Source organism: Bufo bufo, chromosome 1 (assembly GCF_905171765.1).
Source record: "Bufo bufo chromosome 1, aBufBuf1.1, whole genome shotgun sequence".
NCBI lineage: Eukaryota > Metazoa > Chordata > Amphibia > Anura > Bufonidae > Bufo > Bufo bufo.
The window spans coordinates 99,607,884-99,632,787 of record NC_053389.1 but is presented as its reverse complement, the minus strand read 5'-3'; the positions used below and the strand labels follow the sequence as shown (position 1 = coordinate 99,632,787).

General features: G+C 44.8%; 1 protein-coding gene across 3 annotated transcripts; it reads left to right on the top strand.

Annotated features, from left to right (window-relative positions):
* Positions 1-6,318: 6,318 nt before the first annotated feature.
* Positions 6,319-24,784, top strand: ENO1 (enolase 1). 3 transcript variants are annotated; one of them, XM_040427275.1, is made up of 12 exons: positions 6,319-6,411; positions 11,265-11,356; positions 16,116-16,211; positions 17,967-18,025; positions 20,086-20,155; positions 21,152-21,285; positions 21,414-21,636; positions 22,720-22,917; positions 23,004-23,205; positions 23,914-24,022; positions 24,119-24,177; positions 24,331-24,784. In XM_040427275.1, the coding sequence occupies exons 2-12, from the start codon at positions 11,272-11,274 to the stop codon at positions 24,398-24,400; spliced, it is 1,305 nt and encodes a 434-aa protein (XP_040283209.1). In that variant the 5' UTR covers positions 6,319-6,411; positions 11,265-11,271; the 3' UTR covers positions 24,401-24,784. The 3 variants fall into 3 exon arrangements, with proteins under 3 accessions (XP_040283209.1, XP_040283224.1, XP_040283215.1); XM_040427290.1 differs by lacking the exon at positions 17,967-18,025 and adding an exon at positions 17,685-17,743; XM_040427281.1 differs by having other exon boundaries at positions 6,330-6,411; positions 11,268-11,356.
* Positions 24,785-24,904: the final 120 nt, after the last annotated feature.

Here is a 24,904-nt window from a genome sequence, read left to right as displayed (position 1 = left end):
TTTTTAACCCCTCCAGCGCTATTGTACTATGCATTCTGTATTAAGAATGCTATTATTTTCCTTTATAACCATGTTATAAGGGAAAATAATACAGTAAATTGACTTTTATCAATTTACTAACATCATCTCCTAGCAACCATGCGTGAAAATCGCATTGCATCCGCCCTTGCTTGCGGATGCTATGTGATTTTCACGCATCCCCATTCATTTCTATGGGGCCTGCGCTGCGTGAAAAAAACTATATAACATGCTGCGATTTTCACGCAACGCACAAGTAATGCGTAAAAATCACCGCTCATCTAAACGGCCCCATTGAAGTGAATGGGTCCGGATTCGCCCGCACGGAATTCTCGCCCGTGTGAAAGGAGCCTAAAGGGGCTGTCTCACTTCAGAAAATGGCATTTATCATATAGATAAAGTGAATACAAGGCACTTACCAATGTGTTGTGATTGTCCATATTGCCTCCTTTGCTGGCTTGGTTCATTTTTCCCTCACATTATACACTGCTCGTTTCCATGGTTACTACCACCTTGCAATCCAGCAGCGGTGGTCGTGCTTGCACACTATAGTAAAAAGTGCCGGCCTCTCTGGTGGCCAGGAGCGCACATAGACCGGCACTTTTACCTATAGTGTGCAAGCACGACCACTGCTGATGGATTGCAGGGTGGTCGAAACCATGGAAATGAGCAGTTTATAAGGTGATAGAAAAATAAATGATGTTTAAGCAGATTATCACTAACGATCATTCCTCCCATTCTGTAGAGGTGATCTCTCCATGTAAATGCAGCGGTCTCATTCATTGACGAGCAGGCGATTTTCGGGAAGGAACAATCAATTGAGCTTTGTAAAGGGACCTCACATGATTGGGACGGATCTATCATCCCCATTTTACTACACTGTGATGCGATGCTCTCCCTTTCCCTGTACTGGATCGCGCAGGGCAAGGGCTTATTGGTTTATATTTTTTACACTGCTGGGCGGAGGGTTCCACCTAGAAGTGTTCCCAGTGACGTCACCGGGACTGATGGGTGGGCTTTGGCTGTGTCCTGGCCATTTTACAGGCTAGGGCAGCACTAGAGCCCGCCCATTAGTGTCGGTGATGTCACCGGGCTCACTGCTAGGCAGAAGCCTCCGCCTAGCTTTCCCCATGGAGAGCCCGGTAAGTCACCGGATCTCCAGAAAATGTCTTTGCCCTGCACGATTCAGCAAGGGAGAGCATTGTCCAGTGCCCCCGCCAATCATGACCGTATGTGTTTTGCAGTCCGCAAAAAAAAAACAGATGACGTCAGCTTTTTTTTGCGAATCCATTGTAACAATGCCTAAAACGGACAAGAATAGGACATGTTCTATTTTTTTTGCAAAGCTACGGAACGGACATACTGAAGCAGACAGCACACGGTGTGCTGTCCACATGAATTGAATAGGTCCGCAAACTATCCGCAAAAAAAACGGAACGGACACGGAAACAAACAACGTTCGTGTGCATGTAGCCTAAGGAAAAATTAAGGGAAAAATTTACAGTTTTGACAGAACTCACCTTAGACCTCAGGCACACAAACGTATTTTCTTTCCGTGTCCGTTTCATTTTTTTTTGCGGACCGTATACGGAACCATTCATTTCATTGGGCCCGCAAAAAAAACCCTGAAGGTACTCCGTGTGTATTCCATTTCCGTATGTCCGTTACGCAAAAGAATAGAACATGTCCTATTATCGTCCGCATTATGGACAAGGATAGGACTGTTCTATTAAGGACCAGCTGTTCCGTTCCGCAAAATACGGAATGCACACGGACGTCATCCGCATTTTTGGTGGATCCGTTTTTTTGCGGATCGCAAAATACATACGGTCGTGTGCATGAGGCCTAAGGCTACATGCACACGAACGTTGTTTGTTTCCGTGTCGGTTCCGGGTTTTTTTTGCGGATAGGATGCGGACCCATTCATTTCAATAGGTCCGGAAAAAAACTGTGTGCTGTCCACATCAGTATGTCCGTTCCGTAGCCCCGCAAAAAAAATAGAACATGTCTTATTCTTGTCCGTTTGAATCCACAAAAAACAACGGATGGCGTACGGATACTATCCGCTTTTTTTTGCGGTTCCGCAATTTGCGGACCGCAAAACACATACAGTCGTGTGCATGTAGCCTAAGGTCTCTTTCACACGACCATATAGTTTTGCGGTCTGTTTTAAACAGAACCGTTATTCCGTTTTTTGTTTCAGTAGTGTTTCCGTTCAGTTTTGTTTCCGTTTGTGATCTGTTTTTTGTTTCAATAGATAGTTCTGCAAAAACGGATAGGGAAGACGTACGGATGCATTCCATATGCATTCAGTTTTTTTTGCGGACCCCTTGACTTGAATGGAGCCACAGAACGTGATTTGCGGGCAATATTAGGACATGTTCTATGTTTGAACGGAACAGAAATACGGAAGGCATACGGAGTACCTTCCATTTTTTTGCGGATCCATTGAAATGAATGGTTCCGTATACAGAATGCAAAAAATGGAACGTAAACGGGGAAAAAAAACGTTTGTGTGCAGGAGCCCTAAGGGTGCATTCACACGACTGTATAATTTTATCCGCGTCTGATCCGCATCCATTCTGCATTTTGCGGAATTCTTTCCTATAGGTGAATAAAATGTGCGGACAACGTTCAGTATGTTGTCCACATCCGTGTTTCCACATTTCTAGTCCGCAAAAATATGAAGCTTGTACTACTATTGTCCGCACAGATCGGTCCGCAGCCCCATTCAAGTCAATGGATCCGCAAATTGCGGATGACATACATCCATCCGTATGTCATCCGTTTTTTGCGGATCCGTTTCCATATTATTGAAGGCCTTAAGGGCTCATGCACACGAATGTGTGCTGCCCATTGCCGTATTGCGGACTGCATTTGTGGATCCGCAATACACGGGCACCGTTCCGTGTGCATTACGCATCACGGATGCGGACCCATTCACTTAAATGTGTCCGCAAATCCGGAGATGCAGAACGATGCGGAACGGAACACTAGGGAATTACTACGCAGTGGGGGGTTCTGTTCCGTACTTCCGTTCCGCAAAAAGATAGAACTTGCGCTATCTTTTTGCGGAATGGACGAATGCAGACCCATTCAAGTTGAATGGGTCTGTATTCATCCCTGCGGCCGTACAGAGGTTGCCCATGCATTGGGGACCGCAAATTGCGGTCCCCAATGCACGGAAAGGCCCACCTACGGCCGTGTGAATGAGCCCTAATAAAAAAAAATTCTCCCTTCCGTTTTTTGCGGACCGTAAAAAACGGAAGACATACAGAACACAAACGGAAGTCATTCTTCCGCAAAATGCGTACACGCGGTTCCGTTATTTGTGGACTGCAAAACGGAAAGAATTACACACGGTCGTGTAAATGTACCCTGAATCTGGATGTCTTCCGTTTTTCACACCATTAACTTCTATGGAGCCAGAGCTGCGTGAATAACGCACAATATAGAACATGCTGCGATTTTTCCTGAACGCAGAGATGATCGGTTATTGACGACGCTCATGTGCACACACCCATTGAAATGAATGGATCAGGATACAGTCCGGATGCTATCAGCGATGGACTGGCCATCGGGAGTACCGGGAGAATCCCGGTGGGCCGATCGAATTATGGGCCGGCCAGGGCCGCCATCAGGGGGGTAAAGCTCCAGTAACAGCAGGCAGTGTGGGGGCGGCGCTCACTCACTGACGTCACACGCCTGCTCCTCCCACTAGGCGGCGCAGGCGCGTGACGTCAGTGAGTGAGCGCTGCCGCCCGCACTTGTTACTGGAGGCTGGAGGCGGGAGCTGAATGTAAGGTAGTAAAGACTCTTTACTAAAGAGATGAGCGCTGTGCCCCCACGTGTAGTAGAATACCTACCTGGAGCCAGACTGTGCACAGAAAGGGCACTTTGTCACTGTGGACAAAGTATGGCACTTTCTGTGCACAGATTGGCTCTAGGTGGGTACAGTGTGGCACTGCAGTCACTAAGGGCACTATTTATCTGGGCATAGTAGGGCACTATCTGCCCACATAGTCAACATATGGCGCTCTGGGCACTGCCATATAATAGTGTGGGTACGGCGATATTTGGTTCTATGTGGGCACTGTATGATTGTGGGCAGAGCCAGATAGTGCCATACTATCCACAGATAAATGGCGCATTTAGTGCCTGTCGTGCCCACATAGTGCCATATAGAACCCATACTCGGAAAGCGCCATACTTGTGTAGACAGAGTATAATTATAGGCAAAGTATGGCACTTTCTGCCCACGTTTTAGCTCTAGGTAGGTATGATATGGCACTTTGTGGGCACTGTAGACACTAAATACACAACTTATCTGAGCATAGTATGCCCAGGTCTTCCCACGGTCATACAGTGCTCAGATAGCGCCATGTTATGCACAGATAAATGGTGTATTTCTTGCTTATGGTGCCATACAGTACCTACCTAAAGTGAAAACCTACAGTACTTTGGCCACAGTCATACAGTGCCGACATAGAGCCAAAGTATGGCACTTTCTATGCACCTAGGTAGGTACTATATGGGTACAAATGCGCTATTTTTCTGTGAATAGGAGGGCACTATCGTGCTCTATGTGGGCACTGTATCACTATTAGGGCAGATAGTGCCATAGAGACAAAATGTCTCCCAGCACATTATACATGGCTCGTCATCATGGTTACGACCTCCCTGTAATCCAGCATTGGTGGTCGAAAAAAGCACCAAACTATGTGCACTCCCACAATCCCGGCTACTCCTATAGTGTGCAAGCATGACCACCGCTGCTGGATTACAGGGTGGTCAAAACCATGGAAACGAGCAGTGCATAATGTGATGGAAAAATGACTCCCGCCAGCAAAGGAAGCAATATGGACAATCACAATACATTAGTAAGTGCCTTGTATTAACTTTCTCTACAAGATAAATGCCACTTGCTGAAGAGACATAACCCCTTTTTTGAGTGTGTTTGGGAAAAATAAAGTGGGCCGGTCTGGCTGAAGTCTAGGGCCACTTTATTGTCCCAGTCCATCCCTGGATGCTATGCGTTCACTTCATGCATCGCATCCGGACGGAAAGCTCGCTCATGTGAAAGAGGCCTCAGGAGCCATGATGCGTCTGTGAGTTCTGCTTCCCCTTCATCCCTGTACATATGGCTGTGTCTGTGCTTTTTCACGTAAACAGGACAGGATGCGGTGTTCGGCACGCCGTCATATGCAGGAGCCATTGTGTCTGTATAAACAGGTGCATGACTTGCAGGAACGCGGAGCTCCTTTCACTCTGCAATGTTCGTGCGCGTTAACCCCTAAAAAAAAGAACAGCCGAGGGTATGTCTACGGCCTATTGCACACGACCGCATGTATTTTGCGGACTGCAAAAAATGGATCCTTAAAAAATACAGATGACATCTGTGTGCATTCTGTATTTTGCGGAACGGAACAGTCCTATCCTTGTCTGTGGTTATTTTTTGGGCGGAACGGACATATCAAAAAATGGAATGCACACGGGGTACCTTCTGTTTTTTTTTGCGGATCTATTTAAATTAATGGTTCCGTATACGGAACCCAAAAAACGGAATATAAACAAAAAAAAAAAACGTTTGTGTGCAAGAGGCCTGAGGCACAACCGCTGGTGTTTTTGCGGCCTGCAAATTGCGGATCTATGAAACATGGACACCGGCAGTGTACTGCAGAATGGTACGTCCTGCCCTTCGTGCAGTAATTTTTTTCCGTCTAAAAAAACAGATCTCATACGAAAATGGCTTAAACAGAAGCCAACAGGATCGGCTTTTTTTTTTTTCTTACAGGATCCTGTTTTTTTCTGTTCTTCTGACATCACAGGAGCGGAAAAGGAGATGGGAACTCTCCCCAGTTGCCCATAGCAACCAATCAGATTCCACCTTTTCATTTTTCAAAAAGAAGCTCTGAGAAATGAAAGGTGGAATCTGATTGGTTGCCATGGGCAACTAAGCCAGGTTTCCTTCACACCAGTTTGGATAAATCTCCCCCATAGTCTTTTGCATAGCTTTTTTCTTTTATTTTTCGATCTACTAAAAGTAAAACGAGTGTTTCTATCTTGTACTGCGTCTATCCTGGAAGCACACATCCACACAGTACGTCCGTCAGCAGCCCCCCGCCACGAGGAGTGCTCCCCCGCACGTACAGCGCCGTCCACCTGTGAGTGACACCTCCATCTTGTCACCACCGCTTCCTGAATGTTTCAGCAAGGTCGCATGAGCGCCTCCTAGCCAATCACGTTACGTTAGAGGGAGCCCCCGAGGGGGGGGCTTGTGACGGCCAACGACAGGGCGGGGCCTTACGCAGGGCTCTGAGCTATAAAAGCTGAGCGCAGCGGAGGCGTCTTCTCCTTTCTGTAAAGCCGCAGAGCAGAGCACCAGCCGCAGAGGTGAGTGCAGGTACCGCAGAGACACCCACCTACGTGCTGGAAGCCAGTCACTCCCCTTAGCCTGGGTAACATGGCTGCTCGGTGCAACTTTGATATTTTTATTGCATATTCCATTGAGTCCTATGGAATGTAACTGTCCTGCCTCTAGTCTGTTGCACTCATTGTGCTAGACTCTAGAGAGACTATGGACAATGGCAAGTACTGCGTCAGTGCCCATGGCAACGACCTGCACTACCACAGACTGTGGCATAGCCTGCAGATATACTGGGGGCCCTACAGTATGTGCCACTTGTGGACCCCAACCCATGACAGATGCTGGTCTCAGCTGCTGCCTGCTAGAAATAGAAACCTGCATGCATTGGGTGGGATCCTGCCTGATTAGCAGTGTCGCTTAACCCCTTCTGTTCCAGGTAGATGTGAATATACTGTGAGGGCTGTTGTGTAATATTGGTTGGCCGTTACTGCCCATCCTGAAGTAAAGGTGTCTGAGAAATAACGGGTTTTCTTTCCCCTTGTAATAAGATGTTCTAGAACAGATCTTGCATCTTCTCTGTTGTAAAGGTGGAGCCTGTCTCCCGAGATGGTAAAGGAACTGAGTCCTTAAAATGGTTCTTCCCTTGTGGGTTTTACCTGAAGGGTTAATTAGAAGGCTTTGCAATTAGAGGGTTAACACTGCTGGATCAATCTGATCTTTCCTGCTAATGAGATTGGGCTCTGTGGCGGTGATGTGGGTGTGGTGCGTCGGCTGGCTGCCACATTGCGCGTCCACCTGGCATTGAGGGCACGGATAGGCTGGATAGACTTTATCCTGTAGGCACCTGGGTTATAGAAGGGCATCGGTTCAAATCCTGGTGCAGGACAAGTGTAACATTGCATTGACTTTACTAGAAGTGGTTTTCCAGATCCTCGCTCTTCTAGGACATGGCTTTCTCCATGCAGAAAGCTGTTGCGCAGTCAACCTGGACTGTGCGTTTCCAGTCTGGTTGTTAAGTGGTCTCCTCCATTGAGCAGCAGCCATGCCCCTTGATGTAATGCTATACAGCATATCCAGTGGTGGGTTAATCTGACTGCCAGACCTAGACGTGTGCTGCTCGTGCATGTCTGCAAGCTGCTGTTTTCTATAAATGAGCATTTCTTCTGCTTGAATCACTGTACTTTTCCACGGCTCAGATGCCAGGGCCTGCCCCAGCCTGGGAGGAAGTGCATTTATGACTAATTATCCAGCCCACCGCTGCGGAAATGAGGACACTCGTGTTTCTTCATGCTTGCATCATTAATCTTAGGCAGCGATGACTCTTACCGATGCAGTCATGTAGGAGTTAAATGCAAAAACGCCACCCTCCCTGGATTAGTATGAATGTGGGCTGCAGCCAGCCAGTGCAGAGCTGCTGCTTTAGTGGGTCAGTGGTGATCTGACTGCAGAAGTGGTTTGGCTAGAACTCTGCCCTTTCACTTGAACCTTTGTACTGTCTGAGAAAAACAATGTTGCTTACTGCCATGGGACATGTCCTGTAAATTCTGCTGAATTGCTAAAGGGTGTATTCACATGTGCAGGTTGTGATCAGGTCTTATTGATGCAGTTTTCAAGCCAAAAACGGAGGGCATTAGGAGGAGACTGGACATCCCTGGGGATCTGTCTGCAAAGAACTGATCAGTACTTGCCTGGTAGGTCCAGCGCTGTCTGTTTCTCCCGGCTGCAGTGGTAACTTCACGTCACCGACAACACATGACTGCTGCAGCCAATCCCTAGTCTCTATGTTGCACCACTGAGGCCAGTGATTGGCTACAGCAGTGATAGATGCTGGATCTGCCAGGTAAGTATTGACACCTGATCCTCTTGAAAATGGTAAAACCCTTAAGATCAGGGTCTTAACTTGTACTTTCTCTCATTTTTATTGACATCTATTTTTTATTTTTAAAGCCTGATAACACCTGCATGTGTGAATATGCCCTCATTTCGGACTTGTACTGGTGGTTCTTCAGTGATATCCTGTTTATGTAGCACCAATGTATTCCACAGTCCTGCATGCAGATTCCCTCCTCAATTGGGGTTCAGAAGTAGGCATCCCTGTGTCTCTCATTCGAAGGTCAATTGGGTTCCTATGAAACGCCACTATTTTGCAGGCAACAAATTCTGTATCTGCAAAAAAAAAAATCCAGTCCTTGTGCTGTTCACGTTTTTATTTGCAGATCTGTTTTCAATGGGTCCGAGGTTTGTCTTTTGCAGAATGGACATACGGATAGCGCACAGATCCACGTGCTTTCTGAATCTATGTCCGTTCTGCAAAAAATAGAACGTGCCCTATTCATGTCTGCCATATGCGGACCCATTGACATCAGGGGTCTGCAGAAAATACAGATACAACGTGGACTGGTGTTCAAATTTCAGAGCCGCACAGGTAAAAAAAAAACACTGTACAAAACAGGGGCTGTATGAGTGCAATGTGGATTCACCTTAACAATGGGGCACAGATTTGGGTACAGAATCTGCACCAAACCTGTGAACATACCATAAAATGGCAGGAATACCTGTTCACAATTCATTCAATGCGGGCAGTGTTATAAAGGCTGATGCGTTTGGTTTTGGCAGTACGATCGCCGCCTTATCCCCCCCCCCCCCCGCACCCAAAGTACATCCCGGTTTCTGAATATAGATTGTTCTGGACAAAAATTCTGTTAATAAATTGCCCTGGAGAGCCATGCTTGGGATTTAGCTGCTGTTATCCTAAAAATGGGACTTGTAGAAACCGGTTGCCTCTGCTACCCCAATGGCTTCATCTGCTTGTAAAGAGGCTAGAAGATGTCGCAGTATATGGCTGCCGCTTAGGATGGGATTATATAGGGGTGACCTCTATAGGATGGAGAGTGCCCTTGACAATAGTCTGAGCACGCCCTGATGCTTGGCAGCTGCTACGTGAGGAGTAATGTGGTAATGAATGGAGGAGGCTCTCGCATTCAGCTCCTCTTTCCTCCGTGATTTCTCTGGTTTGGTTCTGCAGCAACATCTAGAAGCTGCTCAGCCTCAAACGTCTCCTCCTAAAATCTCATCAGATTATATAATATATTATATAATTTCTGGCGAGAGGACTGGGATTGACTTGTACCAAAAGGGTTAACCTGAACTGCAGCATTTCTGACGTGTCGGAGGAGGAGCACAGACCGGAAGACTTGTCAAGGGCATAGCCGTGTATGTAGCCTGGGTGTAGAGCCCTGCTTCATTAGGGGACATGTCTGAGCAGAAGACGATGGCCAAACTGGGGCTCCCTGTCAAGACAATGGGGTTGCACATAAAGGGGATGTTTTTGGGGTTTTCATGACCTTGGCTATGGAGGGAGAACATCGCATCCTCTGTCAAAGCAATCCCTTGCAAAATAACATTTTAACCCTTTGTATGCTAGTTCTGAAAATGCTCATTTCCGTTGAGACCGGACTAATAGGGAAACTCCTAAAAATGAGAATCTCTAATTTAGAGCCTTAATGGGTGAAGATTATGCACAATTAAAACCAAATCTTAATGCACCCCAAATTTGGACAGTCAAGGTGTAAATGCCGCAGCATTAAGGGGTACTTTGTGAAGAGGGAGCCTGTCTGTTTCATGTGGCCTGTGGTTGGCTCAGCATTATTAGGGGTTGTTTAGCTGCTAGCTTCCAGAAATGGCACCACACATGTTCTCAGGTTCTGTCTGGTATTGCAGCTCTGCTCTGAATGACTGCAGTACCAGATGTAAACTATGGACAGGTGTGGAGCGGTGTTTGGAAGATGGCAGCTATGTTTTAATTCTTGCAAGTTGCAAACCCCTTTAAATTGTGCAATGCACACCTGTAGGCAAAATGCCAGCCTCTACAGTATTTAGGCCAGTCTCCTCTGCTCTTTAGAACATTTAATGTTCAGCTACTGTACCATGCCTCTTCTAAGCTGGCACACATAGTTGGTGGTGCAAAGATGAGGAACTTCAGTAGCGGGTGCCATTGGCCTGGAATCTGAAAACACTATCCATAAAGCCCCCTACATGAGAGCATACAGTTAGACATCTTAAATGGGGGGGGGTATCCCATCAAAAGTATTACTGATGTATTGAATGTATGATGCCTGGGGCGACAGCTGGGAACCCCAAGAATCCCAAGACGAGGGCCCCGCAGCTGCCTATTTGAACGGCACACTTACATATATATTTTATATCTCTAACATGTGCACCAGCACCGCAACAGTTATCACCTAGCACAGTGGTGGCAAACCTATGGCATGTGTGCCAGAGTTGGCACTCTGAGCCCTCTCTGTGGGCTCCCACACCCTGGAAAGTCAAAGGTGTACCAATATGCCTTAGGCTAGTTTCACACTAGCGGCAGCCTTCTCCGGCAGATCTGGCGGCACGCGTGCACTAGCGGCAGCACAAATCCGCCAGGCTGTTCACCTGCCGCTAGTGTGAAACTAGCCTTAGACTTTTCCTACCGCTCATCAGCGCAGGACGCACTATGAACAGCACAGGCAGCGCACTGAATGTAGGCAGGCTATTATAGAGAGTACATGGACTATTAACTATATTGGACTGTAGTATTCAGGATAAGTGGGTTTTGGGTTGCAGTTTGGGCACTCTGCTTCTAAATGGTTTGCCATCACTGACCTAGCCTGTGAATAGGTGAGTAATTTTTTATTTTTTTTTCCCCACAAATACCTTTCAGAAAATGCCTCAGCATCGCAGTATACAGACACACTGCTATGGCAGGCTAGTGATGTCTGAGCTATAGCACTCATTTTATAATCTTGGTTTCAATGTGTAGTCTCGCATTCTTTTGTTCTGCTTTGTGCCATTTGTAAACTCCTATTCTAATGCCGCATTTTGTTTTTCTAACCAGCAGCACCATGTCTATCCTAAAAATCGTATCAAGAGAGATCTTCGACTCCCGTGGGAACCCCACTGTGGAGGTTGACCTGTATACAGAAAAAGGTGGGTTACTTGCGCTCCAAGTTTTCCAAAAGGGAGAGACCTTTCCTAGGCCATAAGTTCTGCTACAGAACAGTTTTATCAGCCAACACTTAATGGGGATTTCCAATATCCAAATATTGAGGGACCATCTTCAGATCGGTGGGAGCTTGACACTTGGCACTCCCAACGATCAGCTGTCTGAAGGTGCTGGTTCATCATTTTTTTTACATTGGCCCATCTATCTGTACACCGTGTACTTGGTAACCACTATGTGTATATTGCCGCTTTTTCACAATCAAGCTGAAATATCCTGTGCCAGTTGATCTGTAGAAAAGGTGAAATCAGCTGGTGTTGGCCCTAGTTGTATTGCTGTACCGGGCAGAGAGCACCATGGCAAGAATCAAAATGGCTTCCCTCCTATTATGTAGTAGGTATTGCCACCTAAGGCTACTTTCACACTCGCGTTTTGTGCGGATCCGTCTTGTATCTGCACAGACGGCTCCGCGAATAATGCAAACGCTTGTATCCGTTAATAACGGATCCGTTTGCACTATTCATTTAAAAAAAAGTCGAAGTAAAAACGGATCCGTCTTGACTTACATTGAAAGTCAATGGGGGACGGATCTGTTTTCAATTGCACTATACAGGGAGTGCAGAATTATTAGGCAAGTTGTATTTTTGAGGATTAATTTTATTATTGAACAACCATGTTCTCAATGAACCCCAAAAACTCATTAATATCAAAGCTGAATATTTTTGGAAGTAGTTTTTAGTTTGTTTTTAGTTTTAGCTATTTTAGGGGGATATCTGTGTGTGCAGGTGACTATTACTGTGCATAATTATTAGGCAACTTAACAAAAAACAAATATATACCCATTTCAATTATTTATTTTTACCAGTGAAACCAATATAACATCTCAACATTCACAAATATACATTTCTGACATTCAAAAACAAAACAAAAACAAATCAGTGACCAATATAGCCACCTTTCTTTGCAAGGACACTCAAAAGCCTGCCATCCATGGATTCTGTCAGTGTTTTGATCTGTTCACCATCAACATTGCGTGCAGCAGCAACCACAGCCTCCCAGACACTGTTCAGAGAGGTGTACTGTTTTCCCTCCTTGTAAATCTCACATTTGATGATGGACCACAGGTTCTCAATGGGGTTTAGATCAGGTGAACAAGGAGGCCATGTCATTAGATTTTCTTCTTTTATACCCTTTCTTGCCAGCCACGCTGTGGAGTACTTGGACGCGTGTGATGGAGCATTGTCCTGCATGAAAATCATGTTTTTCTTGAAGGATGCAGACTTCTTCCTGTACCACTGCTTGAAGAAGGTGTCTTCCAGAAACTGGCAGTAGGACTGGGAGTTGAGCTTGACTCCATCCTCAACCCGAAAGGCCCCACAAGCTCATCTTTGATGATACCAGCCCAAACCAGTACTCCACCTCCACCTTGCTGGCGTCTGAGTCGGACTGGAGCTCTCTTCCCTTTACCAATCCAGCCACGGGCCCATCCATCTGGCCCATCAAGACTCACTCTCATTTCATCAGTCCATAAAACCTTAGAAAAATCAGTCTTCAGATATTTCTTGGCCCAGTCTTGACGTTTCAGCTTGTGTGTCTTGTTCAGTGGTGGCCGTCTTTCAGCCTTTCTTACCTTGGCCATGTCTCTGAGTATTGCACACCTTGTGCTTTTGGGCACTCCAGTGATGTTGCAGCTCTGAAATATGGCCAAACTGGTGGCAAGTGGCATCTTGGCAGCTGCACGCTTGACTTTTCTCAGTTCATGGGCAGTTATTTAGCGCCTTGGTTTTTCCACACGCTTCTTGCGACCCTGTTGACTATTTTGAATGAAACGCTTGATTGTTCGATGATCACGCTTCAGAAGTTTTGCAATTTTAAGAGTGCTGCATCCCTCTGCAAGATATCTCACTATTTTTGACTTTTCTGAGCCTGTCAAGTCCTTCTTTTGACCCATTTTGCCAAAGGAAAGGAAGTTGCCTAATAATTATGCACACCTAATATAGGGTGTTGATGTCATTAGACCACACCCCTTCTCATTACAGAGATGCACATCACCTAATATGCTTAATTGGTAGTAAGCTTTCGAGCCTATACAGCTTGGAGTAAGACAACATGCATAAAGAGGATGATGTGGTCAAAATACTCATTTGCCTAATAATTCTGCATGCAGTGTATTGTCAGTTAAAAACTGATCTGTCCCCATTGACTTACATTGTAAGTCTAGAATCTAGACTTACAATGTAAGTCAATGGGGACAGATCAGTTTTTAACTGACAATAGATGGATCCGTCAGGCTCTGCATAGTCAGGCGGTCACCAGCTCTGCAAGCTGCGTTTTTAGTGACCGTCTAAAAAACGTAACTGAGACCAAACGCAGCAAAACTGATGCTTTTCGAACGGATCCTTATCCATTCAGAATGCATTGGGGCTGAACTGATCCATTTTGGGCCGCTTGTGAGAACCCAGAAACGCCAGTGTGAAAGTAGCCTAAGACGTAAGGGCCTGGTGTTTCCCCTCCAACCTTTACATGACCCTTTGGCCAGTTCACTTTACTCTAATTTGCTAACCTTTCCTCTTGAGAGCAAACTTGGTGGCAAAGGGAATGGGACCAAGCGTGGAGGGCTTCCCTTTCTTGAAATACCACATGGGCTATCCATATGAAAACTTGGATACCAGTGATGGTCAGAATATCTGTGGGCTTAGTAAAATGTATAACTACATGGTCTGCCATCACATACACTGCTTGTTTCCAGGGGTTACAGGCACATTGGTGGTTGGGAGCCGCTGTGCATGTGTAGGACAACCCCTTAAAATATTACTCTTCGGCTACATTCACATGACTGTATGAATGGGTCCGCATCCAGTCTGCAATTCTGCGTTCGGTTCTGTGGCCCTGCAAAAAAATGGCATGTCCTATTGTCTGCATATGCGGACAGGAATAAGCATTCTCTATATAGTGCAGACCACAAAACATGGCACGGTGTGTGGATGCACCCATCACCTGATGTGCAACGACTATCAGCTTGTTGGTGCTGAAATATTTCTGCAATGGCTAAATTAGCAGATATGTCCTGGGTTAAAAGCAGTTTCCAGGGAAAGAACATGCTTGAAACAGCTCAGTATGGTCAATTTAAAAATGTAATTGTATGACTTTTAAATTTTCCTTGGAAAACCCAGTTAATTTGCAGCTTCATGTACACTTGGCAAGACAAAGAATACTGATTGACCCTAAGACTACGGTTCTGATATAAATACCTGTAAAATTTTTGTGGTAAGCCTGTGTATTTGACTGATTAAAATTAAAGGGGTATTACCATCACTGACAATGGGGGCATATCGCTAGGATATGCCCCCATTGTCTGATAGGTGCAGGTCCCACCTCTGGGACCCGCACCTACAAGGAGAACTGAGCGGGGAGAGCTGTGGCTGGAGGACCCTGGGGTCTGTCCACCACAAAGTGCTGCTCCCATACAAGTGAATGGGAACGCACCACACACGCACGGCCCCTGCTCCCATTCATTTCTATGGGGCAGACTGAAATAGCTGAGCCAGCGCTCGGCTATTTTCGGCTGCCCCATTGAAATGAATGGAGGGTGCATGTGCAGTGTGCCCTCCATTAATTTCTGTTCTCTGGGACCTGCACCTGTCAGACAATGGGGGCATATCCTAGCGATATGCTCCCATTGTATGTGATGGCAAAACCCCTTTAAAGGTGGCCATACACATAAGTAGATTGAACAATTAAGGCTACTTTCACACTTGTGTTTGGTGCGGATCCGTCATGGATTTGCACAGACAGATCCGTTCAGATAATCAACTGTCTGCATCTGTGCAGAACGGATCCGTTTGTATTTTTAACATAGCCAAGACAGATCCGTGTTTAACACTATTGAAAGTCAATGGAGGACGGATCCGTTTTATATTGTGCAAGATTGTGTCGGTGATAACTGATCCATCCCCATTGACTTACATTGTGTCAGAACAGATCCGTTTGGCTCAGTTTCGTCAGATTGACACAAATGCTGCAAGCAGTGTTTTGGTGTCCTCCTCCAAAGCGGAATGGGGACTGATCGGAGGCAAACTGATGCATTCTGAGCGGATCCTTTTCCATTCAGAATGCATTAAGGGCAAAACTGATCCGTTTTGGACGGCTTGTGAGAGCCCTGAACGGATCTCTCAAACAGAAAGACAAAACGCCAGTGTGAAAGTAGCCTTAAAGGGGTATTCTGGATGTTCAAGTTTATCACCTATCCATAGTATAGTAGCTAACTATTAGATCAGTGGGGGTCCTACCTTTGAGACCCCCACCAATTATGAGAACAGAATGGCCGGTAACACTGTACTTGGCTATCTCCAGAACTCTGATAGAAATGAATGGAGCGGCCATGTGCAACTGACTGGACCGTTCATTTCAGGGGAGCTGCAGGCAGTACACAGCCCTTGTTCTTGTGATCTGTAAGGGTCCCAGCAGATAGGGGATAACTTGAAACTGGAATACCACTTTAATACTATATATATATAATTTTTTTTTTATTGTCCACGCGTCTTCTGTGACCACAGGTGAAGGATGAATGAAAGAAGCTTCATCCAGATCTCAGGCGCAGCAGACTCCTCACCAGACTATGACAGTCTGGAGGATACAACAGTCAAGCAGTTTAACTTCATCCGACAACTGTTCCTTATGAGCATGGAAAAATGTCAGCCACAAATTCCAGTTTGTAATCTTTGATACAAACTTTCTGCCTTGCAGGTCTTTTCCGTGCTGCTGTACCCAGTGGAGCCTCCACTGGTATCTATGAAGCACTTGAGCTCCGTGACAATGACAAAACCCGTTACTTGGGAAAGGGTAAGTCTATACTTTGCCAGTGTCTTGTTTTTCCCTCTCACGGTTGACATTTGTACTGTAAACTGTATGTTAATCAACTGGGGCAGTCACTCTTGCTGGTCTGCAAAGAGGTGTCTCCCAAGGAAAGACACCTCTTTGCATATTTTCCCTTGGAGCATTGCCAAAAGGTCTCCATACCCTGGAGCACTTCCAGTATGGGTCCATATGGGGCTGGTCTCATTGAGAGCTGGTACCCTGCATAGGCCCCATGCATGACTGGATCTGTTTTGAAGTCTACAAATCACAAATCTGAAAAACAGATACAGGTCATGTGCGTCCCACCCTATGTTAAAAATTCCCATTCTTGTCCCCAAAAAAAGATCAGATGCAGAGTAAAAATGCACTCATGTGCATGGTACCTTAAGCTGCAGTCTTACTGGCCTAAAAGAATGAGACGGTGGTGTGATCATTGACTAGCACCTGTCATGTCTATCTTGGTAAATGCATGTAATAACAATTCTGGTGAATCTCTTAGAACGTTGCATTGTACTAATCCTCCTGGAAATGGCATTAATGGCCAACTGGATGTTTTAGAAGAAATTTCCAGAAGAAATAACAGGAATGGCACAATGCAGAGTTGTAAGGTAATGTGCTAAAAATGGGTAGAATATTTTTGCACAATACTCTGGTCCCTGCACCCTTTTGTTAAAGGGGTTCTCTGGGAATTAATGAGAATTTGTAAATATTACTTTATGATGAATATATTCCCGAATATCTTTTATTAGTTATAATGGCTCATTTTGTCTAGGGAGCAATCTTTAGGAGAAATAAAATGGCTGCCGTCCTGTTAGAACACACAATCTGTCCTAATCACACAGCAGGACAAGTTACTTCACAACACTGAGGTAAAGAGCTGCCTCATCCTCTCTGCTCTGCATGTCGGGGATTATGATCCTGAATACAGGTGAATCTCTGGGGGAATGGAGATGATGAGACTTGTGAGGTGTGGCAGCAGCACTTGTATGCAGTCTATTACCACAGCCACAGTCTGCCCTGTCCATCCTCTGTACTAAATTCCCCAGAGATTCAGCTAAAGTTCTTATCCGCTGTGTTCAGCATCATAATCCCTGACAAGCAGAGAAGAGGATGAGGCAGCTCTTTCTGTGTTGTGAAGTAACTTGTCCTGCTGTGTGATTAGGACAGGTTTTGTGAACTAATAGGACGGGGGCCATTTTGTTTCCCCTGATTGCTCCCCAGACAAAACAAGCCATTAGAACTAATGAAAAGTATTTGGGAATATATTTACGTATTTCCATTTTCTTAATTTCAGGAGAACCCCTTTTAAGAGTAGTGCAAATAGCCTAAAACACAAATGCAAAGCCTTATACCAGTTGTTGGCTCAAAGCCAGCATTCAGGTGCTTTTAGCTTGGTAACTATCTCCATGTTTTGTTTAGTTGTACATTTCTTCACTTGTCTTTGTTCTTTGCTCTCAGGTGTAGGCAGAGCTGTGAAATATGTAAACCAGTTTCTTGGACCTGCTTTATGCACCCAGGTAATGGGAGCCGGTGCCTTGCACTCCTCCCAATGCATGGGGTTGACTAACTACTGAGATGGCATTCCTGGACGGCCAACATCTCCTTTTTGCTATAGAAGCATATGCAATGATCTGGAAGTATAGAAAAGCATTGAGGCCTTCAGCAGGAGATGTTGGTCTAGAAATGTCTCTGCATGCTTGTGTGATCAGTGCAGTGATTGAATGTGCTTGTCCCTTCCAGGTGTCTCTAAAGCAGTTGGGCACATCAATAATACCATTGCACCAGCACTGGTTGGAAAGGTATGGGTTTTGGTTTTTAACTAACTGCTAACCTCTTGTTTTTTTTTTTTTTTTTGGTTGTTTTTTTTGTCCTTCCAAAGTTGACCTTGTCTGGGTCATACACAGGATTTAGCTGTCCAACATCTTTCAGAACCAGCTTTAGCTAGAATATTGTGCTGGCTAATCTTGTCTGAAGTTCACAAAGCCTAAATTCTGAAAGGGGGGGAAAAATGGCGCACATTCACCCTATACATGGAAGCTGGGTACATTCACAGCTTCCCATGCCAGCAGGTGTATGACAGGGGCATTGATGTCCTAATGTTAGCGCAAGGACCAATGTATATTATCCAGATTGGGGGATGGGACATGGCAATTTAGAGGACTTGCTGCAATCAGATTTTGACACTCTAATGTACGGCAGGCGTAATGCTCAGCAGATCAACATGCCCTTATCGGGAATTTACAAGGGCTTGGAATAGACTTGTCTTAAGGTAGTAAATCCACTGACTACTAAGGGAAAAACGAAGCAAAAGCAGAAGCCTTTCAGCGCTACCTCTACAGCATATCCCAAAGCACATCTTCGTGTTTGAGTGGAAAGCGGATTTATGTAGTTAAAGGGGGTCACTTACTATAGCTCTATGGCAGTTTTGTGGTGTAGAAAAGCTGCTGTATTTGGCACAAGTGTGGGCATGGAATAGGCGGGTAGTTGGTCAGAGAACTGGTGCACATGACACCGGAAGTCTTCTCAGTCTCCTGGCTGGATTTCTGCACATGGACAGTGGAAAAATGGCAAATGTATTAAGCTGTGCACCTTCATAAGCTGGACATATCTTCAGTGGGGTTTTTGCTCACACTGACATTGTAATACACCGATCTTGTTAACTCTCCTCCAATCTTTAGCTGACCATAAACTAGCTCTTGGCTGAATGCTCATTCACCTGGCAGTCCTTATGCCCCCCTCATATACTCTGCCAAGCTTTGTTGGTGGCTCATCTCCAATGAGAACAAAAGTATTGGGCATGTTGAAATCAAACAGTGCAATCCTTCTTCCCCTTAATACTTGCCATTGGGGCATCTACACCCCCATATACATTAAATGGTTTGCCATCCCAAAATTGGTGACCTTACCTGCCACTTTTCTGATGTCTGCATCTTAAATCCATTTTGCTGTAGATGACGGTGGAGCAGACTTGAGCTGTAACTAGCAGCAACAGGTGTTGATGGACACTTGTTACATGATCTTAAGGCTTATTTAATGAGCAGGCAGATCCTTATTTCATGGTTGAGCTCAGTTTAGCTGCTTGTGTAATGGTTTATGGAGCCTGGCACAGAGCTTGTATAGAAATATTCCCTAGGAGCTTTGCTTCTAGCTGATACATACTGTACATACACATGGAGTCTGAGGGGGCAACTTTTTTTCTTTTTCCCGCAGAAATCTATGCCTCATTGAGAAATCGGAAAATCTTGTTACAGCATCTTACAAACTGAAGATGTAGTATGGCAGTGCGCATGAGCCCTAATCCTATACGCTTGTGGCCCACTTTGTTTTAAGGAGGACTTGTCACCTCTCTGGACATGTCTTAAGTAGGGGATGAGCAAACTTGTGTTTCAAGTTCGGCGTACAAGGTTCGGGTTATCTAAGAATCCTGTAATGGATAAGTTATGGTCCCCGTAGGAGCGGAATCCATAATGGAATTCTTAGATAACCTGAACCTGAGTTTTGTTCAACACTAGTCATATATTATGGGAGCTAGTTATTTAACAATTCTGCTGCACCTCAGACTGCAGGAACATGCCCCTTTTGGCAAGAGATGTTGGCAATTTCTACATTAGTTTCTAGGAGGAACAGCACAGTGCAGTTATAAGAACGATTAGTTGCTAAACCACACGCCTGTCAGGAATGGTGACTGGTTCTCTAAGCTCAGGATCTTAAGGCTTGGTTTTGGCCACAAATTAAATAACCTTGCTGGATTGCTGTGGCACATAATACCACTGTTACCTGTGGACCTGAACAATCTGGTAATTTCCAACTGAGGTCATTCTTATGGGAACTTGTATACTAATCATGTCTGTTCTTACAGAATGTAAGCGTTGTGGAGCAGGAGAAGATCGACAAACTAATGCTGGAAATGGATGGAACTGAGAACAAGTGTAAGTATATTCGGTAGGCACCATGCCAGTCGTTAAATATTTAATCAGCTTTTCCGTTGCCACTGGCATGTTGTGGATACAGTAATGCTATCTGGTAGGAGTGCAAATGTTTAGCATCGGTCTTAACTAAAGCCAATGGCAGCATTTACTACTAGTTTTAGACTGAGCAGGCAATAGTCGGGAAGGAACAGTTCTTACGTGCAGCGATCACCTTCACTGTATGGGGATGAGCGATTGCTTCTGCTGCCCAGAAATGATAACTTGGGTGTCCACATACAATTATTTCAGTATTTTCTCATTCATCAGATCAGCAGCACCTCTAGGCTTCTTTCACATGAGCGATATGGATTGTCAGGATCTGAAGGTTTTGCACACAAGTTGAATCAGTTTTGTTCTCCCCCCCCCCCCGTCTGGATTGTATGCGTTCTTCACAGGTGTGAAGAATAACAATCTACATCTCTAGCAATCCATGAAACACATTGTATCTGTATGCCTTCTGTTTTTACACAAGCCCCATTCACATCTATGGAGCCAGACCTGCGAGAAACACACAAAATGGAACATAACTTAACCAGTGTCAAGGGACAATCACAGCATTTACCACTAGATTTGGGTTGGATTATATTTTGAGGGGGACAAGAACGTGACTTAATTCTGATTTCTTAAAAAAAAAATTAACCATTATTTATTCTTCCATGCTGGATTTTTCAACTAATGGTGGTTTCAAAGATTCCTAATATCTAATATTACCAGCAAATAAGTCTGTGGTGCCCCACAGGGGTCTTTGATCTTTGCATCTCTTTTTGTAATCCAATGGTCCAAATGTACTTGGCCCAGATAAACCTGGTACTCACTAGTTGGTTGTCCAGCTTATGACCAACTTGTGTATCAGGTCTATGGTAGATTACTCAGTTCTATAGATCTTTAGCACTCCGCTAAACTTGGCAGTTTGCAGGTGTTTGATAAGCACCTTATCTATCTCAACTGTTTTTGTAGCAAAGTTTGGTGCCAATGCCATCCTGGGAGTGTCTCTGGCAGTGTGCAAGGCTGGCGCTGCTGAAAAAGGTGTACCCCTGTACCGTCACATCGCTGATCTGGCTGGAAACCCAGAAGTCATTCTACCTGTTCCTGTGAGTTGCACCACAATCCATTTTATAAACTTTTTTTGTGATTGGTTTTTGGCAAGCAATCAAAATGCAAAAACAGATGTTGGCATGTTCATAGTTGAGGCTGATTAACTGACCCATACTTTTCACAGGCATTCAATGTCATCAATGGTGGATCTCATGCTGGCAACAAGTTGGCTATGCAAGAGTTTATGATCCTGCCCGTCGGTGCTTCTTCGTTCAAGGAAGCCATGCGCATAGGTGCAGAGGTTTATCACAATCTAAAGAACGTGATCAAGGAGAAATATGGCAAGGATGCCACCAATGTTGGAGATGAAGGTGGCTTTGCTCCAAACATACTTGAGAATAAGGAAGGCAAGTGTTCTCTGATGGTTCTACACATGGCCTAGGCACAGCTAAGTCCCTTGCAAGTGAATGGGGCTGAGCTATGAGACAAGGCACTGCCACTATTTAATGGACAGTTCTGTGCTTGGTAAGCTGCAAGGAAGCAGAAGCACTCGCCAGAACTGTGGCCTCCTCAAACAGCTGCTGGGTGGGGGTGCTGGCAGGGTTGCCAACCGTCCAGAAATTTCTGAACAGTCCGTGATATAAATATATCTATTTTATTTTTTTGTGGGAATTATCATTTTACAGCTCACAGTAAATGCTGGTAAAGTTCTTATCAGTATATTGAGCTATAGACATGGAATACTTATATCATTCATTATGCTTTTCCAATTTATTGGTAAAAATACTATCCGTTTGTGATTTGGGGATAAATTGTCCATAAAGAATTCTGGTTGGCAACCCTGGATGCTGGTAGTAAGACTCCTGCTAATCTCATTTGATTGAGGATGGGCCATCTTGAAAATCCTGGAAACCGCCTTTATTTAATGCTCCATAACATCTGAATGGACCATAAATTTAGTGAAACATGTTTTCTGATGGCTCAAACCTTAGATACTGCAAGGTTTTAGTCTGCTATAGGACATTTGACATCAGAATTCCAAAACATTTTAAGTTAATTCATATCTTCCAAATATTAATTACACCCAGAAGGGATAAACTGCTTTAGAATACTTCACTGGTAAATTTATCTGTAGCTGTTACTGTAACTGTATATAGCATGTGGTGGGAAGTCAGACTCTAAATATAGAGGTACTCTGCTATTCCGACCGGGGGTGGTCAAGGAATGTTAAGTGAATGAACAGCACCACTGCTGCAGAGTTGGAGAAGATCAGTGGCAGCACATCATGCTTCCCACAATACTGCCTTAAATAATTTTGTAGTCTTGTAAATATTAGAATCTGTGAATAAAAGGCATCTGCATAAGCTCTGCTCTAATATGCAGCATACACTGACTAGTACACTTTTAAATGGCTTTTAATACTTGATGTCAACTACTATCCTTGCACATGTACTTGCCTTCTATGACATGATGCCACTTCCACCCAACAGCTTTGGAACTTCTGAAGAATGCCATTAATAAGGCTGGATACACTAAAGAGATTGTGATTGGGATGGATGTGGCAGCTTCTGAGTTTTACTGTGATGGAAAGTATGACTTGGACTTCAAATCCCCAGCTGACCCCAGCAGACACATCTCCCCTGACAAGCTGGCTGACCTGTACAGGAGCTTTGTTAAAGACTACCCAGGTAACTTCCAGTGAGAAACTGGTCCTTATAATCACAAACTGTCTCCACTTCATTTAATTGCCTGGCTACTTTTCTTTTCTTCCCAGTTGTTTCCATTGAAGACCCATTCGACCAGGATGACTGGGCTGCATGGTCAAAGTTCACCGCCAGTGTAGGGATCCAGGTAGTTGGAGATGACTTGACTGTGACCAACCCCAAGAGAATAGAGAAGGCTGTTGCTGAGAAGGCCTGTAACTGCCTTCTTCTAAAGGTCAACCAGATTGGCTCTGTTACAGAATCTCTGCAAGCGTAAGTAATAGTTCGGTGGCTTAGTCTGTAAATGAATTTTGGCATACTGGGCTGAAAACATCTTTACTTTGCAACCTGAGGTGTTGTATACTGTATTACACTTCTTAAAGGGGTTTTTGGAGATTAAAATATTGATAAATTCTCAGGATGGGTTGTCTATCTAATTGGTGGAGATCCAGCTCCTGGCACCCCCACCAATCAGCTGTTTGAAGAGGGGACATCACAAGTCACATGGCCTGTGTGCAGCTCAGTACCACTCAAGTGAATTGGCCTGCCTTGGTTGCAATACCAACACTGCCTCTATGCCATGTATGGCACTGTGTGGAGGCTGCAGTGGTCACTGGAGTGCTCCAGCCACTTGAAACAGTTGATCAGCTGGGATGCCAGGAGTTGGACCCCCTTCCCCCACCAATCCAATTCATAACCTATCCTGAAACAGGCCAACACTGTACTCCTGGAAATCCCCTTTAACATCTATAAATGGCTAGATGTGTTGGAGGAAGTGGGTGAACCTGCTTTTTAATATATGCAATTATTAAAATGGTTATTTCTTATAATGAAACTGGTTTGCATAGAGCTGCAGTGCCAGATACAGCCGCCTCTATGGATGCACCTCTGTATCTGAAATAAACAAGGGACTAGCTCCCACTGAGAACACATTGATGGCATATCCTATGTTCAAGGCTCTTTGTTCTCCCTCTCGTGCAGTTGCAAGCTGGCTCAGACCAATGGCTGGGGAGTAATGGTCAGCCATCGATCTGGAGAGACTGAAGACACCTTCATTGCTGATCTTGTGGTTGGCCTCTGTACTGGACAGGTATAAACTAAAGGATTTCCAGATTTGTCTTTTGTTTGGAATCCCCCTTCTCTCTCCCTTTGCTGATCAGAATTTCATATATTCTACTTAATTTAGATTAAAACCGGTGCTCCATGTCGGTCTGAGAGACTTGCAAAGTACAACCAGCTGCTTAGGTAAGAGTCTAAAATGCTTGAGTTACATTGAACCAATAAATGTCCAAAGTTGGTGAAGAATCAAACGGTTACCTTATAACTTGCACTTCCAGTGTTGTCAGTTTTAGAGTAACTTCTTTTTTTTTTTTTTTTTCTCACCCCTTTACTATGCAGAATTGAAGAGGAGTTGGGATCAAAGGCCCGGTTTGCAGGCAAAAACTTCAGGAAGCCAGTTATCAACTAAGAGGAGTCACACAGAACACTTGACCATCTTGTGTAGTCACTGTACACCTAGGATACTGCAGGAGCTGGCTTAACCCCTTCATTGCTATAGAGGCCTGTCTCTACAAGCCCCTGCAGCAGTGACGGCACCTGAGCCTCCTCACAATCCTGCAGCCTGACCTTCCAGTTGCAGAAGCTTTGCTGCTTATTAGGATGATTCCTTGTCTGTCACTGTCAGTGCCTGCATGTTATGTTTTTCTATTGTAGCTGTGATCCTGATCACTTCAACCCTGTAGTATGTTGTCATCTTGTCTTGCAGTCTATCGGGAGGCTAGTTAACAGTTCATGTGCAGAGTCAAGAGAGAATGTAGATTTATGAAGAGGTAATAAACTCTTTTGAAGGTGACTTTGGTTTTCTTTGTATCCACAAACCTCTGCATAGCAGCACAAAAATCCAGACTTCACCAGAAAAACATCTGGAAAATACCAAGGATTGTTAAATGGGGCAAGAAAACTGCTTTGTGTT

Coding starts and splice junctions, on each gene's coding strand:
- ENO1 (XM_040427275.1), top strand. CDS start 11,272: ATGTCTATCCTAAAAATCGTATCAAGAGAGATCTTCGACTCCCGTGGG. Junction 18,026..20,085: donor CACCAGCACTGGTTGGAAAG/GTATGGGTTTTG, acceptor CTGTTCTTACAG/AATGTAAGCGTTGTGGAGCA. Junction 21,286..21,413: donor AAGTCATTCTACCTGTTCCT/GTGAGTTGCACC, acceptor TACTTTTCACAG/GCATTCAATGTCATCAATGG.